General features: G+C 39.9%; 1 protein-coding gene across 6 annotated transcripts in view; it reads right to left on the bottom strand.

Annotated features, from left to right (window-relative positions):
* ABL2 (ABL proto-oncogene 2, non-receptor tyrosine kinase) overlaps positions 1 to 24,702 on the bottom strand; it is a 107,739-nt gene that overhangs the window by 9,896 nt on the left and 73,141 nt on the right. For 2 of the 6 annotated variants that reach the window (XM_026509270.4, XM_026509267.4), the window contains exons 2-11: positions 17,806 to 17,868; positions 16,458 to 16,628; positions 11,784 to 12,079; positions 9,200 to 9,472; positions 8,032 to 8,116; positions 6,755 to 6,932; positions 5,964 to 6,148; positions 4,574 to 4,726; positions 3,451 to 3,540; positions 360 to 533 (exon numbers count right to left, since the gene is read on the bottom strand). In XM_026509270.4, the coding sequence (XP_026365055.1) occupies positions 360 to 533; positions 3,451 to 3,540; positions 4,574 to 4,726; positions 5,964 to 6,148; positions 6,755 to 6,932; positions 8,032 to 8,116; positions 9,200 to 9,472; positions 11,784 to 12,079; positions 16,458 to 16,628; positions 17,806 to 17,868 (1,668 nt within the window). Of the gene's footprint in view, positions 1 to 359; positions 534 to 3,450; positions 3,541 to 4,573; positions 4,727 to 5,963; positions 6,149 to 6,754; positions 6,933 to 8,031; positions 8,117 to 9,199; positions 9,473 to 11,783; positions 12,080 to 16,457; positions 16,629 to 17,805; positions 17,869 to 22,343; positions 23,060 to 24,702 lie in introns of those variants that run through there. The other 4 variants (XM_026509272.4, XM_026509269.4, XM_026509268.4 and 1 more) reach the window with 3 other exon arrangements.

The raw sequence follows: 24,702 nt of genomic DNA on the forward strand, positions 1-24,702 counted from the left end.
TGTAAATGCGAAGAAACAACCGCTGGTTTTCACCTCGGCATCTGTCTTTTCTGTAAAAACCATAGCACACCCTGGCCTCATCTATCAGGCTCAAAGAAGCAGTTTCTGCCAGAACTGTAAAGACAGTAAGAGTCTGGGATTCGGGAGCTGAGGAGAGAGAGAGCGGGAGGCCGAGCTGTGTGGCAGACGGAGCGATCAGACTAAGGCCGGCACCTCGGAGCCGAGCACAAAAGCAGGAGCTGCCTCAGCGCCAGCCATGCTCTCCTCAGGGAAGACGGACAGCAAGGGGCAGATGAAGCGTCATACCCCAAGGTTCTTAAAATGAGACCACTTCATTCTACCCCCCTCGAGACCCATACCTGGTGCCGAACTAGAAGCCGAATTTTCTGTGGCGTCCTGTGCCCCTTCAATGTTCTCCTTGTTCTCCACCTGTTTCTTCAGCGTCCGCGTCTTGGAAGGAAGTATAGGCAGTCGGGGCAGGTATGGAACCACCGAGGACGAGGAGGCAGCTCTCCCAAGCTCTTCAGCCACCTCTGAGAGGAAGACAAGAGGACCGATGGGAAACAATTTCATGACACAGAAAAGGTTTTCTTTTCAGAAAAGATATACAACTGAGAAGAAACTGGAGAAAAGAGCACTAAAATATATAATGGAATCACACAGTACGGACTCTTTTATGTCTGGCTTCTTTGGCTCCACACTGTAACTGCAGATTCACCCACGCCGCTGCACGGGGCAGGGGCTTTCTCTCCTGGTGTATCGTTCAAACGTGTGAATCTACCAAAATTAATCCATTCCACTTTTGATGGATATTAGGTTATTTCTAGCTCTGGGCTGCTGTGAATATGCCACTAGGAACACCCGGCTACTCTGTCTTTTGCCTCAGAATCGTACGTATGTCTGCTGGGTACCTAAGAGCAGGACTGGCAGGTTACAGGGTGCACATAATTCAGCTTTGCTGGGTCCTGCCAAACTGTCTCCCAAAATGGCTGTACCAATCTATACTCCCATTAGCACTGTATAAAAGTTCTGGTTACTCTGCATGTTTGCCAGAGTTTGATAATACCGGGTTTTCCGGGTCGCGTGATTGTAGCCCTTCTGGTGTTGGTACATAGTGGCATCTCACTGCTCTAGTTTGGACCTCTCTGATGATGAGTCATGTTAAGCATGGTTTCATAGGCTTTCATATCATTTGGCTAGCCTTGTTTACTGAGTGCTTGTTCAGATGCTGAACAGAGCCAACAGATTTCTGGAGTTATTTTTATTTTTAGGTTGCACCTTACACCAAGAAGGAGGGTAAATACATTTCATTTCATGCAAATGAAGCAAATGAGTCTCCTGAGAAAGTGTTCATTCACCCTTCTGAACACGCTGTGTGGCTTTTACTGGGGCAAAGACATACTTTGCTATTCATTCCTGCACAAAAATGAAGCAAGTGAGATCAATTAAATTGTGAAATATCGTGGTTATTTAAAAAATCGACTCCCCCACAAGAATGGGTACACAGCATATAACCCAAGCCATGCCAGCGAGACTCCTTTCCTAGGTTGCTCTACACAGCAGCTGGGAGACAGACAAACACTATGAAGATCTGACCTCAAGGAGGCCAGCAACTGTGCCCCGTGCCTCTTGGAAGATTCTGAGGATGAGATCAACGTAGAGGCAAAAGTAAAGAGATATTGGGTGGGAGTGGCTGTGGGAGAAGGAAGTCCCGAAGCTACTTGCATCTGTGGCTTCTACTGACTCTGAACCAAACTAGGGTTTGGTTATGAGCCAATAAATCCTCCTTTTATTGTTTTAGAAAGCTTGAGTTAGGTTTCTTCCACTTACAACTAACCAATAAACACATCTTTTTAAGGTAAGAACTGTGTCTTATCACTGTGTCTTCAGTAAAGTGCTTACCCCAGATTAAATGCTTAATAAAATGTGGGTTAAATAATTTCAAATTTCTTGTTTAGCAATTTGAATTGCAGTTACCTCTGAAAATTGATAAAGGCTGATTTTCTAAAAAGATAGAACATTTTCAAGAGAAACAAATATTTAACTAAGGATTCAACCAAAGTTAGAAGCTGACACAGAAGCACCAAAGAAATGGAGCCCATGACTTCTAGCACTTGAACTCCACGCGAAGTCAAGCACAAGAGAGAAGAAGAGGGACGTGACAGGCAGCGGCTCGATGTGGCCCAAAGGGTGATGAGCACAAGTTTCAGCTAGCAAAGGACTAGGAAGAAAACACTTTTCATTCAACTTCAATGTTGTACTTCTCCCTTTCTTCTTATCTGAAATGATAAATCGCTAATGGAAGACAACAAAACTCAATGTGCCTGTTTTTTTTTTTTGTTTTTTGTTTTTTTTTTTTTTTTTTTAGATTTTATTTATTTATTTGACAGAGACAGCGAGAGAGGGAACACAAGCAAGAGGAGTATGAGACGGAGAAGCACGCTTCCCACCGAGCAGGGAGCCTGATGAGAGTCTCAATCCCAGGACCCTGGGATCAGGACCTGAGCCGAAGGCAGACGCTTAACAACTGAGCCACCCAGGCGCCCGTGATTTCCTCTTCTTATATTTTAAAACCTGAACTTAAGTCATAAGCTCAATGCTCAATTATGAGGGAGAAGAAAAATCTGAAAAATATGTGTGAAATTCTGGAGCTATACTGAAGAATCCAATCAGCACACATAACTAAGAATTCTGTTTTTAGCTCTCTAGGAATAGCTTGTCTATGTATCAAGTGTACTGTCTGACTTCAGCATGTAACCGTAGAGGCGCTGCGATACCGGCGTCGGAAGCCGCCTGTATGTGCCCATACACTCGTTTTTCAGATACGAAAAGGGTCTTTCTCACTGTTCATAGCTTAGCATGCTCATTTTAAAACTACTTTCCATGTCAATATATTTAAGACCATCATTTTAAATATTCAATTATATGAATGTAATAATTAGCAGCCCACTGGATTCTTAAACTGTTCATTTTTCAGTATTAAAAGCTACACGCTGATGTAACATCTTTGTAGCTAAATCTTTATTCATACCCTTAATTATTTCCTTAAGATCTATTTCCAGAAACGAAATTTCTGGATATTGCTTTTATGATTTGACTCTTTGTAGGTATGGTTCAGGGAGGTGGAATATTCTTCATACTCATTTTTTCTTCCCTTCCATATATGGTTAAGTGTTGGTGGTTTAAGAACTAACAAACTTCTCTTTATGAAAAGACTGAATTCCTAATTAAAATACAATTTCAATGTTAGAAATGAGTTTGAGACAGAGACACATTTAAAAATAGCAAAAAAAGGGGGGGGGGGCAAAACAAGAATAATAAAGGCCAAGAATTAATTGAGCATCCTGAAATAGAGTCCCAAACTAGAGGAGCCTGTCATTTTTGAAATGTTATTATCACCTCTGCCACCACCCAGACCTGGCCCCCACCAGTAAACCGCCAGATGCCCACCTTCAGAAATGCTGGAGTCATGGAACATGGTTTCAAAAGCCTGATGTGTTTCAGCAAAAGAGGGCCTGTCGGCAGGGCTCCACTTCCAGCCTATGTAACAAAAGAAGGAGATACTGAAAGCTCCTTTCGGAAAGTAAGTATCCAGTGGCACACCCGCAAGTGAGTCGGCTGAGGCGTGTTCACAGCCAGAGTGAGGCAGCTGCTTCTCACGGCCACACTCAGAGGCACAGTAAACCCACTTCCTAGCTTGTCCTCCTATGGAGCCTCAGCTTCTAGTCTTTCTACTACAGGGATAAAGAGGGGTAGGGAGATGGTTTATAAAATGGAAAGTTGTTTTCTACTGAAAAAATGAAAGAATTGAGACCTGTGTTCAAACTCATTCTAACTTTATAATCAGCTGTCATGTTCAGAAATATAATAGGATATCAGAAAGGAGGAACTCAGAGTTCACTTTGACAAAAACAGGACAGTAAGGAAAACAGCAAGACGTATGCTTAAACAATGCAATTTAATTCCCTACTCACCGTCCAGCTTTCTCATCTGTAACAAGTCAAATGCTTATGTTTATTCATGAGAGGTTACTTTCAGGTATTCTCCAGTCTTTAGCAATCATTTTTATCTGGTTGAAAGCAGCCTTTCCCTACCCAAACTCTAAACCCAATTTCTTATTATTCTTATTATGCAAGTGGTTTGGGGAAATGTAGTCAATATACGCGCCATGGACAACTGTTGTTAGGATTCCAATTAAGACTCGATGGATTATCATATATACCAACTGATCAATGACCAACATTTTTTTTTTAAGATTTTATTTATTTATTTGAGAGAGAGAGAGAGCATGAGCCAGGGGGAGGAGAAGGAAGGACAGAGGCAGAGGGAGAAGCAGACTCCCTGCTGAGCAGGGAGCCTGATAGGGGGCTTGATCCCAGGACCCCGAGATCATGACCTGAGCTGAAGGCAGATGCTTAACTGACTGAGCCACCCAGGCACCCTAACCAACTCTTTATACAGCAGGAGGCTGGATTCAATCTAACACTGAGAGGAAAACGTTTTCTTATTTCGCTACTCATCCCGAATCACTGACTTAACACTTCAAAATTAAAATACAAAAGAAAACACTCACATGCTCTCATAAGTTCATAAACCTTAGGGGGGCATCCTTCAGGTTGTTCCATTCGATATCCTTTTTCCAGTAGATCATACACCTGAGACAGGTCAATACCTGGATACGGTGACATTCCATATGTAGCAATTTCCCACAACAGTACTCCGAAAGCTGCATAAGGGATTAAAAAAAAGCTGAATGTTTCTTCTCTGATTTGTTATCTATTTTATACTATCAGGTAACTTTCAAATTTTGGAAACATTCACACTGTTACAACATCAGTATACTCTTCTAATTCTTATAGCATTCTAATTCTTAAAGCTGAACTTGTCCTTCTAAGATATCTGCCTCAAAACGCTTCAGGTATAACCTCAAGACTGTTTTCTATAAATGTCCCTTTTTTTTTTTTTTTAAGATTTTTTATTTGAGGGAAAGAGCACGCATGAGCACACGGCACATGAGCAGGGAGGGGAGGGGCAAGGGAGGTGCAGGATGGGGAGAGAGAATCCCAAGCAGACTCCCCAGTGAGCGCGAGCCCACATCACCGAGACACCAAGATCACAACCCAAGCCAAAACCAAGAGTCCAGTGCTCAACCGAGCTACCCAGGTGCCCCATAAATTTCCCAATTTTTATTTAGATTTCTTTTATTGAAGTGAGGGAGAATAAATAATGACCATATAAAGTCTGGGAAAGAACCAAACTACTCTTAGAACAATCTATGATCTATTTAATGAGTTCCAGTTTTTAGATCAACTAATGTTAAAGGAGTAAAACAGAAATAGACTCCTTTAAAATCAGAAAAAAAAAATCATACTAGCAAAGAAAATTTGCTTGATTTTGTCACACATTATTTCTGAGTTTGAGATTTCTGGTAAAAAGTGACTTAGCATCGTACAACTATTTCTGTTGGCCTACAACCCAAATTTCTAAACTTGTTCAGTCCATGAGCTTCTGCTAAATCAGACTGCTTTCCAGGGCAACAGAAACAAGATAAGTTAGTTACAAGGACAAACTCTAGGTGCAATTCCATTGTGACTTCCTTGAAAAGAAGAGGCTACGCTGTGTCACAATACTCAGGAAATGAGCACTAAAACCTAATATGGAAAACAGGGAGCTTTACAGAGAGAGGACCAGTAAAATTCCAATGCAATCCAAGATCTAGACTATGAGGTCTTAAAAGCGGGGACTTTTTTTTTCCCTTCACTTTCTTCTTTAGTGTTCTTTCTATGCTAACTGCCCAACACAATGCTTGGCAGATAGTAGGTATTTAATAAATTCTTGCTGACTGACTGATGAAGGACGGGGGTCAAGGCAGAGTTTATTGATTCCATAAGTGAGAAGCTCTGAAGAATTAAGAACATTAAAAACAAAATGACAGACACAGAAAAAGTCCCTTCCGACCTTACCCCAGACGTCAGATTTAATTGAGAAGGTATTGTAGGCAAGACTCTCTGGTGCTGTCCATTTAATAGGAAATTTGGCTCCAGCATGAGCAGTATAGGTGTCTCCAGTCATCAATCTACTTAAGCCAAAATCAGCCACTTTGACCACATGGTTTTCTCCCACTAGGCAGTTACGGGCTGCAAGATCTCTGTGGAAAAGAGAACCCTAATGTGATTCCATTCAGATGGTGAGGAAAATGGCCATGAACACTCTCTTCCTGGTTCTTCACGCTACAAACAGAGCAGTATTTGAAGACAGCTGCTAACATGGTGGTAGTGGTAGAAAACCACTAATTACATGTCACTTGTAGAGTCGTCATCAAGAGGCAGTTATCTGACACTAGAATAAAGCAGACTTCAGAAAATGGGTTCCTATTTACAAGTACACTGGGAAAGGTTTCAGAGGTGAGCAAAAGATGGCTTTTCCACAAGGCTTTACTTTAAATTCTGTACTAAGACAGAAAGCGATTTTTAAAATTAAGCCATTAGAGCAAAAGCCTCTTGGAAATGGTCCTGGGCAAAATAAAGAGCATTCTGTTTTGAGAATTAGCAAAGGCCCATTAACAGTTTAACCAAAATACAGTAGGTTTATAAGTTGGAAATGACATTATAGTGGGCGGGCCCTAAGAAAGAAAAAATTGCCTTTCTGAGTCATCTGGAAATTTCCGGTAAGGTTCTCACATTCTTTTCTTTATTTGCACATCAAGCAAGGTAGCTTCACGGTTAATCACAGGCAATAATCAGGCTTTACACACCTATGGATGAAATTCTTCTTCTCTAGATACTCCATTGCAGAAGAGATCTGAGTGGCCATGTACAGCAGGACAACTGCAGTCACCTCTTCTCGGCTGCATTCCCGGAGATAATCAAGCAAGTTGCCATATGGCATGTACTCAGTCACAATGTAAAATGGTGGCTCCAAAGTACACACACCTAAGAGTTGAACAGAGCTTGTTTTATTCGTATATTTCCGAATATTCCCAACCACTTCAGCAAGAATAACAGATACATTTTAAAGTCTAGCTCAGCAGTAATCTTTTCCCTTCTCGCTACCATGTTCTCCTAAAATAACACAGCAAAGTTAAGATGAAGGTGGTTGATAAGGGAGTCTTGGCTTCCATTACATCATTCTTTGGAAATCCACGTGCATCTGAGTATTTGCCTGTTTGGGCAAAAGCATTCATTCTATATGGGGTCCAAAAGACCAAAATGTCTTGAATTCTATATATGCCTGTGATTCCCACCCTCACCTGCACACTAACAATGTTTATCCAAAAGTCACAGCAATTGTGTACAGGCAGAAGACCATGTGAGCCCAGTCTGTATCATGCTTTGTAAAAAGATCGTTTCCATAGTCTAGGATTTCACTGATACATGGCAGACTCCTTATAAAGAATCAATAAGAAACTATTTCCTTTGGGACAGTTTGGCTCAAAGCGAACAGCCAAAGAAGCTGGCCCTCCTTTAAAAAGGGCCGAGAGTTCAGTCACTATTTTCTTTGTGACCTGAACAGGCGAGAAACCATTCTACCACAGGATAGCACTTGCTGCTTCCTTCACAAGATAAACCAATGGGTGTGGGCACAATTTGTACTCTGCTTCTTTTCAACAGTTCTTTGTTTAATGTCTCTTTATTTTGTAAAAATATTTTGTGACAAAGTTTGGTCTGGTATTGTTCTGAGTAATCCTGAACTTTGAATCTGGGGCAATTACCTTAAGCTGGGCAGTTTTGTATATTATAATCAATCCAGGCCACTGTTTCCTGGGCAATTTTTATTAAATTTTTTTGAATTACTTTATGTATGTACAACCCCAAGATTAAGAGTCAGATGTTCCACTGACTGAGCCAGCCAGGGACCCCACTCCAGGGTAGTTTTTAAAGAGACAGCCTACTGATGAAGACGACAACCATTTACTGAAGTAGATTTGCACCTGCACCTTCCACTGTGGTGAAACAGGAGCAGCAACTGGAAGTAGGAAGGTGGGGAGACAAGGACCTCTGAGGAAACCCAGGTTCAGGCAAGCTTCCTCACCTAATAGTTGGACCAGATTAGGATGCTTGATTTCCTTCATCACTGCAGCTTCCTTCAGGAACTCTTCCACTTCCATGGTATCTTCCTGGAAAGGGGGAAAAATAAGAAAAACAAAAACCAAACAAAACAGAACAGGGGAGAAACCCCCATTTTAATCATTTGAGTCAACCCACAATCCTAAAACTACAGCTTTAAAAGGAGTTATCTTTTGAATATTTTAGCAGATTACTTAAAGAAATTTTATCAGAACTTAATAATATGCTCCAGAGACATCCAATTAAAAAAGAAAAGTATCCCTAAATTTATCCAATATTTGAAGCTGGAGCGAAAATTAGCAGGGCAAGTAAAAATCAGCCATCATATCCCATCACAACTGAGGCCTGGGAGACCTGGATGGATAAGTCAGTTCTCAGTTGACCTCCCTAGATAGCTCAGCCTTCAAAAAATGAGACAGAAGAGTTAGCTATTTACACATTTGTCTACCTAACAAATTCCTTAAGGAACAATACATGTTTGCAAAGCCATGCATATTATCTCACACTCAAAATATGCTTAATAAATGCTTGCTGACCAGAACTGATCACACTCACAGCCAAAGCGCAGCCCTCAGGCGTGATACGCCGGAGCTCTGGAGGCATACGGGAGATCTTCAGAGAATGGAATGAGTGACAACTCTGTAACTGGATACTAGGATACTTAGAGAAGACAGCGGCATCAGGAAGATTATTTCTGTGACTCTTAGGGACAAGAAGTGATCTACTCTCAGAGAGACAGGGGGAGCACGAGGCAGAGAGCTCAAAAACAGAAGAGAGAGCCCACGATTCCTGAGCACTGCATGAACAATGCCATCCAGCAGGGGTCATTCCCAGGAAGCAAAACAGCTTGTTTTGCTTTTATAACTTAGAATCGGCTCTAACCTTCCACTAAGACCTACAACAATAGCCTCCAGAGACCAACCTTCCCAACATGTGGGTTTCGCTGCGCCGCAGTGAGTGATCTGCCCCTGCACTGGCAGCAATGGCACTCAGGTTAATCAGCAATTTGCTGACGTGCTTGGCACCAGTGGGTGGCAAGTGTTCCAAAGTTAAAGAAGGGCACACTCATGTTTCCAAGTGATTCGGCACAAAAGAAAAAAAAAGCCTGGAAACTGTAATTCTAAGCAACCCACCTTCAATGTTTTCACAGCAACCGTAAGGCTGTATTTCTTCCAGACGCCAACATACACTTCCCCATACTGACCACCCCCAAGTTTGTGCTTCATGGTAATATCCGTTCGTTCCATTTCCCATTTGTCATGGATGGGGGACACACCATAGACTGTGGGCTTATTACACTTCGGTGCTGGGTAGTGTAACGTTGTCACCAGCCCATCAGCCACCGTGGAGTGATGGTGCACGAGCTCCGCCAGGGTGCTAAAACGGCTCTCGGCAGTGACGTACACCTGGTGAGAAAGGCAGGACAAAAGCTCAAGCAACTTGAAAAGAGGTCAGAAAACCTTTTTCAAAGCCCATTATTTCACTGGTCTGAAGATATGAAGATAGGAGGTTATCTTACCGAGTAAATGAAAGAATTAAATGAAGAGAGGAAGGGGAAACACAGAACTTCAGTTTCATCCTCTTTACACCACTCTTCCCAGGCTGCCTAAAGAAGCTCAGGGGGGCTTCCAAGCTATCTTTCTGGATCATCAAGATCACTGGTTTTCAAATATTTTGAAGCAACAAGACTGTGAGACCCAAATCCATAAGACAGAGGCAGAGATGCTGAAAGTCCATGAAATACCACCTCAGAATCATGCACAGAACATAACTTGAGAACCACTGGTTTCCATTTTCTTGGTAGGAAGAGAGTATTTAAGGATCTTATAATTTTTACTTAATTAGGATATGCTTTTGAATATGTAGGCCGTTAAAAAAAGAGCCACAATTTTATTTCAGGATTGTTAACAAAACAGTTAATTTGTGACAAGTAATTAAAGTATAAGAGCTGAGCAGTCTTCAAACCCTATCTTTCAAGGGAGCTAGCTTGTTTATTGTTTTTTAAAAAAGAAACTTGTGTTGTATACAGAAGAATACATAATACATGCAGAACTGATGACTTTTATCAGGTGAACTCACCCACATAAACCTCTCCCACACCAAAAATTACAACACTACCAGCACCCTGCCAGCTAAGCCATTCACTCCCTCAAAGACAACCACTATCCTGACTTCTGACACTTTATGTGAGCTTTGCCTGCTTCCGAACTTACACAAATGGAATCATACAATATGCACTGTTGCGCCTTTCTTTCACTCCTTTTCTTTATTGCGATATAAGTCACATGCCGTAATATCCACCATTTTCAAGTATACAATTCAGTGGCTTTAATACATTCACAAACTTGTCCAACCATCACCACTATGTAACTCCAGAGCATTTCCATCAGCAGCCATTCCCACTCCTCTCATGCCCAGCCCCTGACAATCACTAACCCCTGTCACTCGGCTTTACATGTGTGAGACTCACCCACGACATGGGTCAACACAGTTTTCTGCAGAGGGCCAGAAAATAAATGTTTTAGGCTTGTGGCCATAGTGCCTCCATCATAACTACTCAAAGCTGCTGTAAGGATGAGAAAGCAGCCACAGACAATACAGAAACAAGCAGGTGTGGCTGTGTTCCAATAAAATTTTATTTAGAAAAGCAGGCAACTGGGTGGGCCACAGATTTTCCTCAGAGTGTATACAGCAGTACCACAGTCATGTTTTTGTTGCTGTATGAGATTCTATTTTATGAATATACCACAACTTATTAATTCATTCTGTTAGACAATTAAGTGTTTCTAGTTTGGGGCTATTACAAATAATGCGACTACGAACATTCTGTGCATGTCTTCTGTACACATATGCACTCAAGCAGAGCTGCTAGGTCTCTCTTACATTATCACCTATCTGTCTCTATGTGGTTTCATCAGGACACAATATGTCTGTAGGGTGATGCAAAAGAGAAAGAGAATAATTATTTCCTACTTTGTACCAGCCATTATGCTTTAAGGAAATTATTTCATTTAACCCTCATGATGAGCCAATAAAGTGGGATGAGAAATTGAGGCTTATGTAAGGTCACAAAGTTAACAAGTAGAAATGGTGGAATTACACAGCAAACCAGGTCTGCTTGCTCTTAGCAAAGCCTGTGGTTTCCCCTACTATGCATATCACACAGACAGAAAGAACAGGTGACTCAATGTAAATTTACCTTTCAACGGAATGGACATAAACCTGTGCCTCACAGTTTATGAAGTAAACAGCTCCAGTCTAACACAACCACCCTATAATGGCTGGTCTTTCCAACATGTACATTGCTAAATGCCCGGTTGACCCATTTATAGTAACATACGTTACTCATCAATCCCAGTCTCAGAAGCCCAAATTCTTACTCTGTGAACTTTCTGGTCGAGATTAATGTTCAAAGATCCAAGGCTTAATTTGTCAATCTATACAACATATGGGATGTACCTATATATATCTGTATACTGATGATGATTAGAACCGCTAACTTATACAGCAGTTTCTTTCATTCACCTTTAAATCTAACTATTAACGTAATACTGGTTTTAATTTCCATTACCATACTCTTGAAAAGAGTAAGCTTTAACATGCCAAACAGCCCAAATTCACATCAGCGATTATTTCATTTCATGTCTGACATAAAAACTATATTCGTCATTCTGGTATTTTTTCTCAAGAACAGCCAGCAGTGCTGGCCAGTCTTACCTTGCCATCTGTGGTGCTGTTGATCCTGTAGTGATACACGCGCCCCTCGTACCTGAGCGAGATGGACAGCTGCCCGGGGCTGCTCTCGCTTTCTCGCACTAGGAAACTGCCATTGATGAGACTGCTGAGTAGATACTCGGCTGCACTGCGCGACACGGGTCCGTGGTACCAGGAATGTTTTTCCAAGCTGTTCACTGGGGTGATGTAGTTGCTTGGCACCCAACCTTGTCCATTCTTGGAGCGAACTTCACTCCACTCGCCATTCTGGTTATAACCAAGGACTCGTAGCTTTTCACCTAGCCATGAAATCATCAGAGAAGAGAAGAGAAGAGAAGAGAAGAGAAGAGAAGAGAAGAGAAGTCAGGACTTTATCTCAAGCAGCAGCAGATATTGTCAAACTCAGAACTTAGTGAAAAATCAATCAGGAACTCTTATGCCAACATTTTTTTTTTAATAATGAAAACAGGGGCGCCTGGGTGGCACAGTCGTTAAGCGTCTGCCTTCGGCTCAGGGCGTGATCCTGGCGTTCTGGGATCCAGCCCCACATCAGGCTCCTCCTTCCTCTCCCACTCCCCCTGCTTGTGTTCTCTCTCTCGCTGGCTGTCTCTGTCAAATAAATAAATAAAATCTTAAAATAATAATAATAATAATGAAAACAAACCAGGCTGCTCATCATATCCTGATTGATCTCTTTAGCTTGTAGCTTAAACAGAAGCAGCATAGTTAGAAATAACCTTCTGGCATTTACTAATGGTTTTTACACCAACTAAAAAAATGTCTTTAGGAAACTCCCATGTGTGGTATAGTACGGTGGCATACAAAGATAGAAAAGTTACAGGCCCATAAATACAGAGAACACAGCGATGGTTGCCAGAGGGGAGAGGGTAGGGCAACGGGCAAAATGGGTTAAGGGGAGAAGGAGATACCGGCTTAAACCCCTTTAGAGAATGAATAAATCACCAGGATAAAAGGTACAGCACAGGGAATATAGTTGATGGTATTATAATAGCATTGTGTGGTGACAAAAGGTAGTTACACTTGTGGTGAGCACAGCATAAGGTCGTATAGAATAAATCGCTATGCTGTGTACCTGAAAGTAATGTAGTATTGTGTGTCAACTATACTTCAGCTAAAAAAAAAAAAAAAAAAAAAGACAGGTTATTCTGGAAAATGACACAGTCTCACCCCTCAAAAAAAATTCATTTTTTCTCATAACAGTATCTTATATATGGTTCAATGTGAGTAACAATCAAGAATTAGGGATAAGAAATGAGAAATACAAAGTTACTTCTAAATTTCAGTTGGCACCCAGGCAACAAAATCATTTATGTCAAAAACAAAAAAATAAACAAGAAAACAAAACAAAATAGACGCACAAGACCACAGGGCTTTCAGCAATGTTTTCAGAAAGAAAACTGCTCGGGGGGTGGGCAGGTAGAACTCCCAAAGCACATTCTAGGACTCAAGTTTTAACAGTTAGAGTTTCCCAACTTCCCTCCCATTCCCCATGAATATGAGTCAGTCCTATTCATTCCTCTAAAATTAGTGTGTGGGAAGGGAAGCTGACACTGAAGCTGGAACCCAAGACAAGTTACTCAGAATGTCTCTGCTTGCTATCAACGTCAATGTCCTTGATTTCTCTGTTAAAGTTGTGAACACCAACTTTAAACTCTCTAATACACATTTTGCCCCTAAACCTGCAACTCAGACAAAACAGGAAAGGTGAGAGATATCATTAGTAATAACTAACAACCTAAAGAAACACTATAAGGCCTTAGGCCCCTATCTCTGAGAGCTGCATGCCTTCCTACAGAGTTCACACCTACTTCTCAGTGTCAGCAGAAGAAAACCAAACCAATTAAAAGCACATGGCCCACTAGTTACCAGGCAAAGGCCACTGAGGAAAAGTTCAAAATTATTCTGGCAGTCATCAAACTTTTCCAGCAACCCACAGAAATGTTTACCATAGGATGACTTTATCGGCTCCCACTATCTCACCACTGACACCTGGATGTGAGGCATTCAACGACAAAAAACCTAGGAGTGTGTACTCATAAAATATGTATGGATGGATAGATAGCAGTGTGTGTGGTGTGGTTGTGGAAATGCACCAATGCGCAGATAAATACTCCCCAGCCATATCTGCAGGAAAACAAAAACAAAAACCTCAGTGCTACTAGAAAAGCTAAATAAAACTTGTTCCTCTGTAGCTTTTCTCTATTGTACCAAACAAGAATGAGAAAAAATAAACATCAAGTCTATCGTTGTCACATCCTTACAAATAACTGGTAATGGCAGGTCATCATAAGTAGGATACGGTCAAAAACCCCTAGGTCTTTGTTTGTTTTCCTCTCTTCTGGAAGCGAGGAGGAGAATTTCCTACTCTGGAAGTCGTGAATACCATGGAAATTGACAAGGGTATGACTAATGAGGATGTACACATCGGCCCTACTGACAGAGGAATGTTGGGAGAACTCTGTTTAATTCAAGCAAAAAACAATCTTCAAAGAAGGAACTAAAATAAGTACCTTTATTTTTCAAATAAATCTTCTTGTCCTTTAAAGTAATAAAATAGCTTTAGCATGGCATTATATCAGTAAGAACCTGTTGAAAGACGTGGCATTTCACGGGTTTTAAGACAAATCACTGCTCGCCATGAGAGAACAAGAATCCCAGCCCGTGAGCTGCACACTAGCAGTTGCTGTAACTGCTAACTGAGGCATCAACAGGCTGTCTTTATCGGTGTTTCCTTGGTGACGGAGCTATCTTGGAAAACAGTGACATGAAAAGTGTATCTAGGAAAGAATGTTCTGAGTCACTGCTTCACAAACTTCTCCACTGAAGTATCAATAAAGGTAAGAGTGTGTTGTAGCCCAAAAAGACTACTACACAGTATAAAATTCTTTGAAATCCTTTGTTTTATCCTAAAACTTTGTACAAAACTTTCCCCCAATGCATAAACCTCACACACATACACATATTATCACCATCACCCCCCCCAAAACTACCCAAAGTCTTCAAGTAACTTGATACTAGGAGATCACACGTGTTACTTTGTCCACAACCTTGAAACTTCCTGGCACAGGTATACGTATGTGCCTCACATCCACTCTGGAACACGTCTATACCCCAGTTTGAGTTAGAGGTTTCTGCTCTTGATTAATGTGGCTGGATTTAAAAAATAGATGCGTATAAAAATTTGTAAAAAAAAATTTTTTTAAGATATGCCCTGAATGGAGGCATATCAATTTGGTATATTCACTCCCATTTAGTATCTCATTCTGAACCTTACAAATAGAAGGCATATGTGTGACCAACATTTAAATTACATTTAAATTACAATTTCATTTAAGTTAAAAATTATCCTGAAATATATTTTTTCCCAGCAGGAGGCTTTCATAGGTTCAAAAAAACAAGCTTAGGCAGATTAGCAATCCAATTCAAGGACACAATAACAATGTTCCATGCTTCTTTCCTTCTTTCATCATTTTTTTTTTCAAAGTAATTTCTACACCCAATGAGGGGCTCAAACTCATGACCCCAAGATCAAGAGTCACACACTCTACCGACTGAGCCAGCCAGGCGCCCTTTCTCATAAAAGTTCCACATTTTCTGTCTTCGTTAAAAAAAAAAAAAAAAAAAAAAAAAAAAAAAAAAAAAACTAATAATGGATTTACTTGGTCATGTTCTTAGTCCTCCCTTTAAAAAGAATATTCTCTACTGAAATAAACTACTACTCCCTTGGGGCGCCTGGGTGGCTCAGTCGTTAAGCGTCTGCTTTCGGCTCAGGGCATGAGCCCGGCGTTCTGGGATCGAGCCCCACATGGGGCTTCTCCGCTGAGAGCCTGCTTCTCCCTCTCCCACTTCCCCTGCTTGTGTTCCCTCTCTCACTGGCTGTCTCTCTCTCTCTGTCAAATAAATAAAATCTTAAAAAAAAAAACCAAAAAACAAAAAACTACTACTCCCTTGAGAGTATTACTACAATAGAAACCCTTCTTATTACTCCTTTCACTGACCCATTTAAATACAGATCAGAGATTTGTCTCGGCCATGCTACTCAAAGCAGGTCCACAAGGAGACATGGCACTCGTGCTGGAATATGAAATCACTCGACTACCTTCTTCTTGTTGGAAGTCTTGCTCCAAAAAAAGGAAAAATGTCCGCTGAACTAAATAATAAGCAGTATACCTAGTGATTTGGTTGGTTTACATATTGGGAACAAGGTCTTAATTTCAACAATGAGGACTGGTACGAACTGTTCTCAGACAGGCAGTCAGCCCAGGGACAACACTGAGTAGTACCCGGCTCTGGCAACATGACTCATCTTAGCCACAGCTCCATTAGAAGAGATGTACAGTAGACCTTACTGTCACATAAGATGAATGCTGGCGTATCAAGGGAGTACTGAAAACTGAGAATGAGAAAAGTTCATGTATATACCGTGGGGTGCTTTTTCTAAAGTACTTAATCTCTTACCCTTAATAAGCCCTATAAAGGAGACAAACTGACATTATCCCATACATAGGTTTTTTTAAAAAACAAAAACAAAACAAAACCAAGATGATGAGCCCCAAAGTATCTGGGCCCAAATCACCTAATTTTAGTCAGAGGCAGAATCTAGAGTAGACCCTTTTATTTCTTAACCACTAATGAAAACTGAAAAGTGAAGCTCACCTTTAGTGATGCTGAGTGTGTTATCACCACTGGCTACAAAATCATAAAGTGCAACAAAGAGATTAGGGTCACTCTCAGTGGCTCCAAGTAAGTTCTCCTTGGAGCTCCACCTGATGGCTTCGTTCAGTGCCTGGGGTTCAACATCACAACCATAGGGGCGGTGTAAAGCTTCTGAAAGACATAAACAGAGAAAGGAATTCACAGTAAGTTCAACAGTTAAAAATTCACTTGAATTCAGTACATGGTATTTTAGCTGCTGGCACGTATGTACTGATGGCTCCACGGTGGAAAAGACTGTATAATATGGAGCCATGAAGAATGAGCAAATGGCACTATCTCCTAAGCACGACAGAAATCTACTTGTTGAAAATGTAACAAGACAGAGAGGAGATCACAAAATGAGCATTTAGCTGTGATTTACATGCACTCACCAAAATCAGAAATAGAAAAGCAGTTTTCTCAAAATGGAAAAAAAAACCAAACCCAAAACTCAAAAAAATGGCAATTCGTTTTACTGGTGGTCGTGGTTTTAAGTTCTGTTTTAGAAATCCTCCCAAACTACCCTGCTTCCCTGATTCTCTCCACATAAAACAGTTGTGAAAAAGGTAACAGAGACTTTAAGAAACATGTACATATTGCATAAATCCAGATCCTCCATTTACATATAGAAAAATTATAGAAACAATGCTTCCAGAAAAAAAAACAACAGTAAAATCATCTGTTAAACAACAGAAAAATGTTTTGGCTTAATACAAATATTCTTGGCACTCCAAAATACCTTGGTATTACTAAGCACTGTCTATAATGTAATAGCTTCCAACTGTTAATTGTTTTAAAAAGTTTTTATCTTATTTTCTTTTCCTAGGTGGTACAAAATATTGTAAATATTTTGAGAACTTAATTGAAGGCTCTAGAAAATATCACCAACAATAGCCATTTGAGTATCTACTACGTGTAGTGGACGAAGCCTTGTAAGACCTGGTTTTTTCCTCAAGGCTTTATGGGTTCCTAAATTTAGTCACGCTACACAAACAGGGGACCCCTATAAAGATCACCTGCTTCCTGCAGTCCAGGTCACTTACACAAAAAATACACTATGCGTCCAGTAGTGATTTTCTTGATCACGGGAACTGTTTCTAGTGGCTGTCTGCCACTCTCCAACTACCTGTTGTGACGTAACAACACTTTTCTATCATCTCTCCTCCCTCCACTCATTTTTAATTTAAAATTGACTTTATTATATCTGAAGGAGAAAAACCCCTGAATCTGTGGTTTTCTTTTCAAACCCACTCCCCTCCTCTCCATCTCTACTGCCAATGCCTCAGATCAGATCCCCACCATCTCTCACCTGGACTACTGCCTCCAGTCTTGTCTCCCTCAAAGCCATCCTCCACACAGCTGGCAAAGTGATCTATTTAAAACAAAAATTTGACCAGGTCACTCTTCTTAAGATTCTTTAATAGTTCACCATCAAGCTAAAATCTCTTTAATGGCCTTCAAGGTCTTTTATGATCAGGTCTCTACCTACTTCTCCAGTTTACCTTTCCCCCCACTCCAAACTTCAAATTCTAAACTTTCACACACACTGTGATGCTTCCTGCTTTTTTGTGCCTTTGTTCACACATTCCTGGCTAGATGGAATGTGATCTCATCCCACCCTTCTTTTGACTGGCTCACTTCTCCTCATTTTATAACACTGAGCTCCAACGTACCCTCCCCTAGGAAGCCTCACGTGCTCCCTACTCCCTGTATACACTTGCTGCATTTGTACCCTCTATATTTATCTTTATCTTTACAATATCCTCAATTGATGTTTATTTCCCAAACTTTACAATGTACTCCTTTAGCATGAGAACTCTTTTTTTTTTTTTTAGCAAGCGTTGCATAGTACATGTTCAATAACTGTTGACTGAATGACCAAAGTATACAAAAATATAAGTGATTGGAAATAGAAGAATTTTAATCTTAAAACAGCATTAATCAATGTTTTAAAAATGGCTTCATAACGGTCTATAGAAATTCCTGTAGTAGGTTGGATCGTAATTTTCCTAATAGTTTTAGAATTCACTTCATCAAATTCCTTCCTCCTCTTAAAAGGAATGTATCTTTACACTTTCAGAGCTAATCAAATTTTGTTTCACATTAAGAATATTGTGACAAATCTGAAGGTATGCCAAGATGCCCTGAAAAGTTAATGTGAATCAGATGTATTGCTCCTTGTTTTTTAAATGCAGTTACAAGGAATGGAAACAGCTGTATTATGTACTAAGATAACCAATTAGGATTACCAAACAAATAAAACACCATATTCTATGAAACATCTTTCAAACAAGTCACATGTACTATGTTTTTCTTTATGCTTGAGAAAGTATCCACTCAGAATTTCCATGGGGCTAAAAAATGCCAATCCTTTATTAAAATGAAAAGAACTGCCAAAAAGTATGGAGAATATTTGTAATATTTATTAGATTCTATCCTGAGTGTCACATGATCCTCACTAATGTTTCTTGCCAATGATGGTGTTAACATTATAATGTTTTGGGATTATTCCCCCCCCCCAGTTTAATGATTATCAAACAGTTCAAGTCCATTTTCTTCTTTTTGGATAGAAGTCTCCCTTGTTTGAGATTATAATAGGAACAAAAATCAAGGGTAACAAGAACTTCTGTACTATCAATGATGAAGTTAGAAACAATAAGTAAGCAAGTTATTGAAGCCAACTCTTAAATCCTAGCAGGCCAAAACCAGCAAATGCCATACATGTTGTGAAATACTTTGTGAAACCCAATATATGAACACTTAAGGCTTACAAAACTAATAATTTTAGTGAACATCTACTATACGTCATTCTGAGCTTCAGAATATCAAGATTATAAATCACTAACAATATTTGGACTTAGAAAAAAACACTCTCCATTCTTTCCCCAAATCTGCTTCTCCCCCAGAATTCCCCATCTCAGTTAATGGCAATTTCCTCTTTTCAGCTGCTCAGGTCAAAAACCTTGAAGTCTGAATACAAACTTCTAGCTGTAAGATGAGTAAGTTCTGGGCATATAACATAGAGCACAGTGATTATAGTTAATAATACTGTATTATCTACTTGAAAATTGCTAAGAGAGTAGATATTAGATATTCTCACCACAAAAAAAGAAATAACTATGCGATGTGATGCAGGTATTAGCTAATGCTGTGGCGGTAATCATTATGCAATATGTAAGTATCAAATCGACACACCGTACACCTTAAACTTACACAATATGTCAATTGTATCAATAAAGCTGGGGGGAGGGGAACAAAAGAAAAATCCTTGGAATCACCCAGGGCTCCCTTTCTGCACTCACATACTACATCCAATCCGTAAGGAAATCCTACTGGCACTGCCTTCAAAAACACACCCAGAATCTATCCATTTCTCACGCCCTCCACCACTACTACCCTGTTACCACCATCATCTCTCTCCTGGGTTTCACCACACTGCTGATTTCCACACTTCTAGCCTTATTCTCTATTCTCAACACACCAGCCAGTTTTTAAAGCGTAAGTCAGATTGTGTTACTCCGCCGCTGCAAACTCTTTGATGGCTTTTCCTTAGAATAAAAAGCAAAAGTCTTACCAGAGCCTGCAAGGCTCTTCACAACCAGTCTTGCCCATACTTGCCTATACCCCTCCCCTAGTTTATCTCATTCTGGATGCTGGCCGCCCTGATAGTACTTGAACAAGGCAGGCACACTCCTGCCTCAGGACATTTGTACTGGCTATTTCTTCTAAAACATTCCTTTCCCAAGACATTCACATGACACTTCACTCAAATGCGACCCTCTTGGTACAGCATTCTCTAACTATCCTATTTTAAAATGTGGCTATTCCTGACAACACTCCCACCTCCCCCCATGTCTCCTTCCCTATTTCTCTCCATAGCTCTCATTACCACAAACAAAACAATATACTTATTATATTCATGTATATTATCTAACTCTAACCCCCCCAACTAGAATATCAATTTTATAAGGACAAGGATTTCTGCCTGCTTTGTTCACTGATAAATTCCAACCACCCAGAATAGTGCAGGTATATAAGAGCCTCTCAAAAAAATTTGTTGAATAAATGAATCGTGTGTACTGTTACACTCACGTGCTGTACTGCTATGAGAGAACAGAACAGAAAACAAAACTCTGGATCAGAGAAGATTTCAGAGAAGAGAAAGCATTTAAATTAGATGAGCAGGAACTGTACACCAATGACGGAGTGACAGCCCGTCAACGTGCAAGGACATGTCTACAACATGCGATTCATCTGTACTGGAGACAAGCTCCATCAAGCTCAAAGGAGGTTTGTTAAAGGCAAGTTTAGCTTCTTAAAAACCATGTTATTTGAAAAAAGGCAAAGAGCACAATTTGATGTAAACTTAAAAAGATGTATATAGGCCAAACAACACTGTACATTTCTCAAATATACAAAATAATACAGGATAAAAGTAATTTTTGAGGCCAAAGTACTAAAAGAACCACGACTTGGAAAACAATCCTTTTCATTCCCCACTCCCCTTCTTCCCATCGCTGCTTCTATGATCTTTTTGGTCAAGTCAAAGATCTTATTTCCTTCCTTTCTTCTTTCTTCCCACTCACGCTTTTGTTCTCATAGAACTAAGGGTCAATTTCCCGTACAATCCGTCTGCACAGGATATCCACTTAAGCACCATCCTATCCGCTAGCACCAAACAAAAGGGAAAATGTTTCAAAGACAAAAAACATCCTAACATTTTCCTGAGGCCAAGAATGAACATGTATTAAATCATAAAGAGTTAAAGAACTAAATGCAGGAGAACAAGCTAAGGAATAAAGGCCAAAAAAAGAGGAAAAAAAAAAAAGCCTATAGGAAGGGCAAGTAAATGTCACAGTGTTACCCAGTGGGTCTAGTCTATGCCACTTTCTTCATCAGCTTAAAACAGACACAGCTGGGTGATTCAGAGGTACTGTGCCCGCACAAATGCAAGTGTGAAGGCTGGGAATGGGTGGTTTTTTTTTTTTTTTTTTTGAACAATGTGAAGTGACTACTATATATCAGGTGCCTTAGCGGGTTAGTCTTTCATTAATCGCTGTTATTGAGGTAGGTCATGGGCTTAAGATGGGACAACAGAAGACTTGATTTTCACTTATGCAACAAAGGACCCAGACAGCAGAAATATGACTATTAAGTAAAGGTAATTTAGTTACTTTTTCTGACAGACTAGCAGAAGACAATAAAAACAAGGCAAAACATAGAAATAGCAGTTTGTACAAAGTAAATTATCAGGATTAAACAAGTTAAAATCCAGAATAAGACTCACCAAAATAAGACTCAGACTCAAATTCAGAGATAATTCCTAAATTTAATGTTTAATTTTATTAAAAAACACTTCACCAATTAGTCATTCAATAACGTTTATCATTTTAATTAGAAATTTGTCAGGTAAGTAACTGGAGAAATAAATATAAAAAATTTTCAGTTGAGGCATTTATTTCCAAGATTTTACAAATCCTTATCTTGCCAGAATTCTACTTTATCTGATTGCTTATTCTCTAAGAAGCTACTGCTTTTTAATACCTCTTTTAAAAACTATGTAAGATAGTTGGATAAATCATTCAGCAGTTCTCAATACAGCTTAAGGTCTTCATGTCAAACCATATATATCTTAACACCACAAAATATTACATATTATTCACTTATTCTTTCTTTCCGTAAGTACTTACTGAGATCCTACTATGAAATACCAGAAACAAAGCACATAAAACTTCACTGGCCAACAATGAGGACAGTAACAGTAGAGAGAATTTTTTAAAAATCTCCATTCATACTTGATTGCTGTGATTATCTACCCTCCCCCAACCTTTCACCTCTGAACCATACCTGTCAAGTTGGGTACAGCAGTGTCTGAGACCTCACCACTACACAGGCAGCAAAGCGATGACGCGTCCTGATCTCTGCCATAACTATTGGGTGGAAGCAGGACTGTTCCAAGGACCATTCCTCTGCCCAGAAGCACAAAAGTTAAACTGTTCTATGTAGAGGAAGTCTTAGAATTCCACTCCCTAACAAGCAATACCACATGCATGTGGCGTTTACTCATGTACTCGGCGGCCACAGGGAACCAATAGGAGGGTAAGCATTTACAAGTCCCAAAGTGGGTGGAGAGTATCCTAAAGGAAAATGTCTAGTAATCAGCAAGGCTGAGTCAGAACAGGGTTATTCAGAAGAACCTCTGGGAATGTTCTGAAAAAATAAGTAAAATAAAAACCAACACACATAAGAGTAACAAATAATAAAATATGTAGGGATCAGTACATATAGATGGGATTTTGTTCCTAAATGGATGATGACAGAAGCCTGTAGAGAAAAGTTTCCTTGGAGAAAACCTGTTTACAATAAAACACCAAATACACTTTTAAAAGAGGAAACGCCCAAAGGAGACTCATCTTTTGCATCACTTAAATTAGCTCAAGTAACCACAAATCCAAAGTCAAAGAAACAGTTACAATCTGATTCATGAGCACAGAAGCCAGGAAATAACTGCCTTCACTACCGTTTTGGCTCTACAGCTTAATACAGTTAAAAATACGGCATGGAAAAAAAAGTAAGGCATGACTACGACAACATGGATAGACCTAGAGGGTATTATGCTAAGTGAAATAAGTCAGACTGAGAAAGACAAGTACCATATGATTTCACTTAAATGTAGAATCTAAAAAAAAAAAAAAACAAAACAAATGAATAAACAAACTAAAAGCAGAAACAGACCCATAAATACAGAATACTGATGGTTGTCAGAGGAAAGAAGGGTCGGGGAGATGGGCAAAATGGGTGAAGGGGAGCAGGCGACACAGGGTTGCAGTTATGGAATAAATAAGTCACAGGGATGAAAGGTATAGTGTAGGGAATACAGTCAATGGCATTGTGATAGCACTGTGTGGTGACAGACGTAGCTACACTCGTGGGGAGCACAGCATAGCATATAAACTTGTTCAGTCACTGTGTATACACCTGAAACTAATGCAACACTGTGTGTCAATTATACTTCAATTTAAAAAATAAAAATTTTAGGGGCGCCTGGCTGGCTCAGCTGGAGGAGCACGTGACTTTTTTTTTTTTTTTTAAGATTTATTTATCCATTGGAGAGTGAGAGAGAGAGAGCGTGCGAGCATGAGCAGGAGGGGCAGAGGGAGAGGAAATCTCAAGCAGACTCCACGCCAAGCGCAGAGGTGGACACAGGGCTTTATCTCACGACCCTGAGTGACATCAAGGCCCCCAGAACACGACCTGAGCTGAAACCAAGAGTCTGACGCTTAACCGACTGCGCCATCCAGGTGCCCCAAAAGAGCGTGCAATTCTTGCTTTCAGGTGGTGAGTCTGAGCCCATGTTGGGCGTACAGATTACTTAAATAAATTTTTAAAAAGAAAAGCATGGCATGACAGCATTGAAAACTTCAGTATGTTAAAACTTTTAAAAGCAAATCTTTATTAATATACAGGAACAAAGTTAAATAAATTGTAAAAATCTGAAGATGAGAGTACCTTGTTGAGAATTAAACTAGTAAAATATGTAAGTAAGACACTAAATTATTTAGTGGTATTATCTACAAAAATAACACAAGAATGTTTCTAACAGGGAACCTGGGAGGCTTAGTGGGTTAAGCATCTACCTTCGGCTCAGGTCATGATCTCAGGGTCCTGGGACTGAATCCCACATCAGGCTCCCTGCTCAGTGGGGAGTCTGCTTCTGCTTCTCCCTCCACCTCTTGTCCCTGCTTCTGGTTACTCTCTCTCAAATAAATAAATAAAATCTTTAAAAAAAAATGTTTCTAACTGTACAGTTAAGAACACTCATTGATCAATATTTAATAAGCACCTACTATGTACTAGCCACTGTGCCAGGTTTCAGGTCGATAAAGGAAACAGGATAAAAATTATAATATACCAGGACTGAAACAGCCTTCCCTAAAGTTGAAACAAAATTATAATGTAACCTTAGAGAAAGAATGTCTCTGATGTAGGTAATTATTAATAGCTTAAAAAAACAAAGCTTATACTTTCAATGAAATTAACCTTTTATAAAGCCAGTATTGTTAACATCATGGGAAAAACAAGAGTTAAATGACTAATGGTTACCTCAATTAACAACTCAGTGTTTCAAACACCAGGCTGAATTTCTCTTTCCCTAGACAATCTTTAAAATATAACAGAAAGGAGCTCCATAATTCATATTCTGTAC

This window comes from Ursus arctos, unplaced genomic scaffold (assembly GCF_023065955.2).
Source record: "Ursus arctos isolate Adak ecotype North America unplaced genomic scaffold, UrsArc2.0 scaffold_2, whole genome shotgun sequence".
NCBI classification, from domain to species: domain Eukaryota; kingdom Metazoa; phylum Chordata; class Mammalia; order Carnivora; family Ursidae; genus Ursus; species Ursus arctos.